The 6806-nt window shown below is 40.0% G+C and overlaps 1 protein-coding gene across 1 annotated transcript in view; it reads left to right on the top strand.

Moving 5' to 3' along the window:
- HTR4 (5-hydroxytryptamine (serotonin) receptor 4, G protein-coupled) overlaps positions 1-6806 on the top strand; it is a 317427-nt gene that overhangs the window by 182116 nt on the left and 128505 nt on the right. Inside the window, exon 3 of the mRNA XM_006863851.1 lies at positions 5068-5193. Coding sequence (XP_006863913.1) covers positions 5068-5193 — 126 coding nt within the window. The remainder of the gene's footprint in view (positions 1-5067; positions 5194-6806) is intronic.

The raw sequence follows: 6806 nt of genomic DNA, 5'->3' as shown, positions 1-6806 counted from the left end.
AGAGAAACAGCTGTAAACATCCACTGAAAATCAGAATATGGAATGTACGAAGTATGAATCTGGGAAAATTGGAAGTTGTCAAAAATGAAATGGAATGCATAAACATCAATATCTCAGGTAGTAGTGAGCTGAAATGGACTAGTATTGGCCATTTTTAATCTGACGACCACATGGTTTACTATGCCGAAAATGAAAAATTGAAGATGAATGATGTTGCATTCATCATCAAAAAGAACATATCCAGATCAGTCATGAGGTACTATGCTGTCTGTGATAGGATAATATCTATGCACATACAGGGAAGCCCAGTTAATACTACTATTAACCACTACAGCCAGTGAGGATGAAATAGAAGAATTTTACCAACTTCTTCAATCTGGAATGGATCAAACATGCAATCAACATGTATTGGTCATTACTGGTGATTGGAGTGCAAAGGTTGGGAGCAAAGTGGAAGGATCAATAGTTGGAAAATATGGCCTTGGAGATAGAAATGATGGTGGAGAATGTATGATAGGATTCTGCAAAATCAATGATTTGTTCATTTCAAATACCTATCTTAGACAGCATAAGAGACAAGTATACACATGGACCTCACCAGATGGAATACATAGAAATCAGATTGACTACATCTGCGAAATAGATGATGGAAAAGCTCCATATTCTCAGTGAAAACAAGGCCAGGGGCAGACTGTGGAACAGACCATCAATTGCTCATATGCAAATTCAAGCTGAAGCTGAAGAAAATGAAAACGGGTCCATGAGAGCCAAAATATGACCTTGAATATATTCCACCTGAATTTAGGAATCATCTGAACAACAGATTTGACTAAACACTAAAGACCAAAGACCAGAAGAGTTGTGGGATGACATCAAGAACATCATACATAAAGAAAACAAAAAGTCATTGAGAAGACGAGAAAGAAGGAAAAGGTCAAAATGGATGTCAGAAGAGACACTGAAACTTGCTTTCCAGTGTAGACATGCTAAAGCAAGTGGAAGAAATGAGGTGGTACAAGAGCTGAGCAGAAAATTTCAAATATCAGCTCAAGAAGATCAAGCCAAATATTACAACAAAATATGCAAAGATCTGGAGTCAGAAAACCAAAAGGAAATAACACACTCACCATTTCTCAAGCTGGGGTAACCAAAGAAAAAATTTAAGCTTCAACTTTTGTTATTGAAAGATTCTTTGTGCAAATTATTGAATGATGCAGAAGCCTCAAGAGAAGGTGGAAGGAAGACACAGAGTCACTGTACCAAAAGGAAATGGTTGATGTTCAACCATTTCAAGAGGTAGCATGTAATCAAGAGCCAATGATAGTGAAGGAGGAAGTCCAGGGTGCATTGTAGAAATTGGCAAAGAACAATGCACCAGGAATTGATGGAATAAAAATGGAAAGCTTTCAAGAAAGTGAGGCAGCACAGGAATCACTCATTCATCTCTGCCAAGAAATTTGGAAGACAACTATCTGGCCAACTGATTGAAAGAGATCTGTGTTTGTGATCACTCCAAAGAGAGGTGACCCAGTGGAATGTGAAAATCATAGGACACTCTCTTTGATATCCCATGTGAGTAAAGTTTTACTAAAGGTAACACAGAAATGGCTGCAAGGATACATTGACAGAGAACTTCCAGAGGTTCAAGCTGGATACAGAAGAGGCCGTGGAATGAGGGATATAATTGCTGAGGTCCAATGGATCTTGGCTGAAAGCACAGAATATCAGAAATGTTTACCTGTGCTTTATTGACTATGCAAAGGCTTTTGATTGTGTGGATCATGAAAAGCTATGGACAACATTGAGAAGTATGAGTATTCCAGAACACTTCATTGTACTTCTGAGGAATCTGTACCTGGACAAAGAGGCAGTTGTTCAAACAGAACATGGGAACATTGAATGTTTTAAAATTAAGAAAGGTATGTAACAAGGTTGTATTCTTTCACCATACTTATTCAACCTGTATGCTGAGCAAATAATCAGAGTAGCTGGGTTATATGAAGAAAAACGTGGCATCAGGATTGGAGGAAGGCTGATTAACAACCTGCGATGTGCAGATGATACAACCTTGCTTGCTGAAAGTGAAGAGGACTTAAAACATTTACTGATGAAGATCAAAGAGCATAGCCTTCTGTATGGATTACATCTCAATGTAAAGAAAACAAAAATCCTCACCACTGGACCAATAAACAACATTCTTATCAATGGAGAAAAGATTTAACTTGTCAAGGACTTCATTCTTCTTGGATCAACACTTAAGGAAGTAGCAGTCAAGAAATCAGAAGACATATTGCATTAATCAAATCTGCTGTACAAGACCTTTTTAAAGTGTTGAAGAGCAAAGATATCATCTTGAGGACTAAAGTGCGCCTGACCCAAGCCATGTGTTTTCAATAACCTCTTATGCATGCGAAAGCTGGGCAGTGTATAAGGAATACCGTAGAAGAATTGATGCTTTTGAGTTATGGTGTTGGAGAATATTGAAAGAACCAATAGATCCATTTTGGAAGAAGTGCAGCCAGAGTGTTCCTTGGAGACCAAGATGGCCAAACTTCATGTCTCATACTTCGGACATATTGTCAGAAGGGACCAGTCACTGGGGAAAGTTATCCTGTTTGGTAAGGTGGAGTGTTAGAGAAATAAAGGAAGACACGAACAAGATGCATTGGCCAAGTGGCAGCATCAGTGGCCTCAAGCATTGCATCAGCAGTGAGGTTGGCCTAGGATCAGGCAGTGTTTCATTCTGTTGTGCATAGGGTTATTATCAGTCTTTGCCAACTCGATGGCATCTAGCAACAACAACGTAATCACACAAAAGCAAGAAGAGGGAGAGAAGGAAAAAAAAAATCTGTAACCTAATATGAGTATTATTTTAATGTCCAATTTCACCTTTTTGCCTTTAAAGCTGCTTGATAAATTTTAAGATGCCACTGTTGGTTGTTTTGCTGTACCTCAGAATTTAATTTTCATCTTATTTTGTTTTTAAACTCCCTTACCCTCTCCACCCCCCTTGTTCTGACCTTTTCCCTATTAAAAAACAGTTCAGGGCCGGCTCTTGGGCTGCCTATAGCTTTAAATGCTGAGAGCATCTGTGTGCATGTGTGGTAGAAGAACCCACTAGTGGTGGGGGTTTGGGGTGCCCACTTGTCCACCTTTGCTCAGAGGTTCCTGTGGCGTTATTCCATGATGGGTCTGTTCCCCCACTTGTTCTTGCCATTTGGTCTCTCTTACATTGTCGGCTCCCATTCGCTGAGCCCTGCAGATTCAAAAGCATGTGATTTCTTACTTCCACTACAAGTTCCACTAGCTTTAAGCCTTCAAATTTTTAAATATTTCTACCTATGTGGTTCAGTTTTGGAACTCTGTCTTGAACTTGCTTCGCCTTGTATTCTGTGGTTTTGCTGCCGGAGAACTTCACTGCACCTCTACCATATCCGCCATTGAGCCCTGCTCCCCCCTCCCCACCCCCTCACCCCCTGCATCTTATCTTCTTGGAAGAAGTTGTGGATGAGTCCAGATATAAGATCAAGAAGGCATTTGCCATTTGGAGCCAACAATCTTCTTAGTTTTCTGTCTGAAGAGCTCAGTAAGAGATTATTGTTGATCTGGGAGATAATGTGTTCCCTGTGGTTGACTCACCAGGCAGAAGACTTTCCTAGAGAAGTCACTAATCTGGTCTGACAACTCAACTTTCTGAGACTCTGTTTCTCCATATCGAAATGTGCGTGTGGGGTCTGCAAGTTTTAATAGTATTTCAAACTTTATCAAGAAGAATCCAACTTTGTCTTGTATCTTCTTAATAACTTTCAGTTAATAAAACAAAAGGCTTATTTTTCACTTGTTGTTGCTCTTAGGTGCCACCAAGTCAGTAACAACTCATAGTGACCCTATGCACAGCAGAAAGAAACACTGCCCACTCTTGGGCCAACCTCACAATTGTTGCCATTTTTGAGCCCATTGATGCTGCCACTTGACCAATCCATCTCTTTGGGGGTCTTCCTCTTTTTCCAAACATGATATTCTCCTCCACATTACCAAACATGATATTCTTCTCTAATGACTGATCCCTCCTGACAATGTGTCTGAAGTTTGGCCATCCTGGCCTCCAAGGATCACTCTGGCTATACTTCTTTCAACACAGATCTGTTTGTTCTTTTGGCAGCCCAGGGCACTTTCAATATTCTCCTCCAACACCATACCTCAAATGCATCAATTCTTCTATGGTCTTCCTTATTTACTGTCCATTTTTCTCATGCATATGAGGTTATTGAAAATACCATGGCTAGGATAGCAGAAATTGACAAATCAAATTAGATCCTAAAATTGGCAAGAAAATCAATTTGACCTGAGGAAAAAAAATGGCACATGTTGGCAGTAAACAGAAGTTATAAGTTTATTGACTGGCTGTTGTTTTTCCCATGATATCTCAGAAACTGAGATCAATACGACCAGGGGACAGATATAATAATAACTCCCTCAAGTCATGATCTTTCATCTTTGGAATAGCCTACTTGTAAACGCAGCTTCTACCTGGGCTGGAATGGGGTACTGAAAAAGTGTAATTTTTGCTTATGAAGATCTGGGTTCAAATCATCTTCTATCATTTATTCAACTACATCATACATTCATTTGATACATGTGAATGGCACATTGAATATACATCTTTGAATAAATTAAACAAGGTCCTTGCTTCATGGGGTTTATAACCTAGTTGCATAGGAGCACAAAACAGGAATCAAATACATTTCTGAGTACAAGTTGAGATAAGTGCTCTGAAAGAAAGATGCAAGTTTAGTGTTTGTTGAATGATATCCGGCTAGTAAATTCACCTCTTTGTGCCACATCGTCCACATCTGAAAAGTGTGCATCATACCAGAGACGGCATGGATCATTATAACATGTAAGCAGTGGGTACAGACCTGGCATATATTAGACCTAAAACAAATGTGTGTTGTAGCCGCTATTGATGAAGTGACCTGTCTTAAGATGAATGAGGAAAAGATGGATTTTCTCTCTTGTCTTTCAGAGTCTCCTTTAATTCCTTGTTTCATTTTGTGTGACTTGCAGTTCCAAGGAGAGTTTCGGGACAGTGGAGAAAATTGTGCTGCTCACGTTTCTCTCGGCAGTTATCTTGATGGCCATCCTGGGGAACCTGCTGGTGATGGTGGCTGTGTGCAGGGACCGGCAGCTCAGGTGAGCAGCAGGAGGAAACCTGAGTGGCATTCTGGGCACTCCCTGGGGAGTCAGTAAAGACCATTTCTATCAGATTTTGTAACTATGGTGGAAACTAAATAAGGCATGGTAATAATTTTCAGAAAATTGAGTAGGGAAAAGGGAATCATAAAACTCTAACACAATTGTTATTAAGTACTGTTGAGTCAGTTCCAACTCATAGAGATACTGTATAGGTTTCTGAGGGTGAGTTTCAACCACCAACATTACAATTCAAATGATTGTGCTCCAGCGCTTATCCTACAGTGCCAATTCAGGACTCTATCACAATTAGTATTAACAATTAAATATGCTTTCATCCTTCTTTTTTTTTTTTTTTACATCTGTATTTTTTAAATGATTGTCCCAGTGTGACACTCTAGGATAAATAACAGTGGGCAGCTAACCACATGGTCAGTGGCTCAAGCCCACCAGCTGCTTCTTGAAAATCCTATACAGAATCATTTTTAGTCAGAACTGACTTGATGGCACTGAACAACAACATATATATACACATATGTAATCTGACCTACACACCTTATCAATAGTTTAGAGAAGGGGTGATCTAGGATTGAAACTTGCATCTACTGCTTTTCCTATCTTACCAGTCCTAACTCTGTCTGAAATTAGAATTACATGAAAAGCTAGGAGTCCTGGCATGGAACTGCAGGATAATGCACTGGACCACAAGGTTGCTAGTTCAAATTCACCAGCTGCTCCTCAGAAACCCTATATAGGATCTCTATGAGTCAGAACCAACCCAATGGCACTTAACAACAACAACCATGTGGTATAAGGTTGTCCCATGAAATATTTGTGGGAAGAATCTAGTAACACCAAGAAAGTGTGTTTGGGAGCAGAGTGATTGATCCCTGTACTGTGAACTTCCTACGCCCTGGGGAAGATTGATGACAAGTACATTCCCAGAGAGCTGACAGAGAAAGCTTTTCCTATAGCTGGTGCTCTGAATTCAGACTTGTGCCTCCTATTTGTGAGAGGATAAATTTCTGCTTGTTAAAACCAAAAAGAGAAATATATCAAGTTGTTGTTATAGTTGTTGTGTGCCATTGAATCATTTCTAAGCCTATTGGATAGAGTAGAATTGCCCCACTCTCAGGTTTCCTAGGCTGTAACCTTTGCAGGATTCTTGGTGACACTCAGCTGGTTAGGTGCTCAATTGCTAGCTGAAATGTCAGTGGCCCAAATTCACCAATCACTGTCAGAAGCAAGATGTAAAAGTGTCTTCTATAAAAATTTACAGCCTGGAACCCCTATGGGCAGTTCTGCTCTGTCCTTTAAGGTCGTTATAAGTCTGAAAGGCAATGAGTTTGTTTTTGGTTAAACTTTATGGGAGCAGCTCACCAGCCTTTTGCTCCCACAGAGGTACAGGTAGGTTCAAACCACCAACCTTTTGGCTAGTAATCAAATGCTTAACCACTGCACCACTGTTGTTGCTGTTGTTAAGTACTGTGGAATTGGTTCCAACTCATAGTGACCTGCACTGGGTTTCTGAGGCTGTAAATCTTTATAGGAGCAGAAAGCTTCATCTTTCTCCCATGGAACAGCTGGTAGTTTCAAACTACCAACCTTGAGGT

Source organism: Chrysochloris asiatica, unplaced genomic scaffold, assembly GCF_000296735.1.
Source record: "Chrysochloris asiatica unplaced genomic scaffold, ChrAsi1.0 scaffold00057, whole genome shotgun sequence".
NCBI classification, from domain to species: Eukaryota; Metazoa; Chordata; class Mammalia; order Afrosoricida; family Chrysochloridae; genus Chrysochloris; species Chrysochloris asiatica.
The sequence above is the reverse complement of the archived record's forward strand: the minus strand, read 5'-3'. Positions and strand labels throughout refer to the sequence as shown.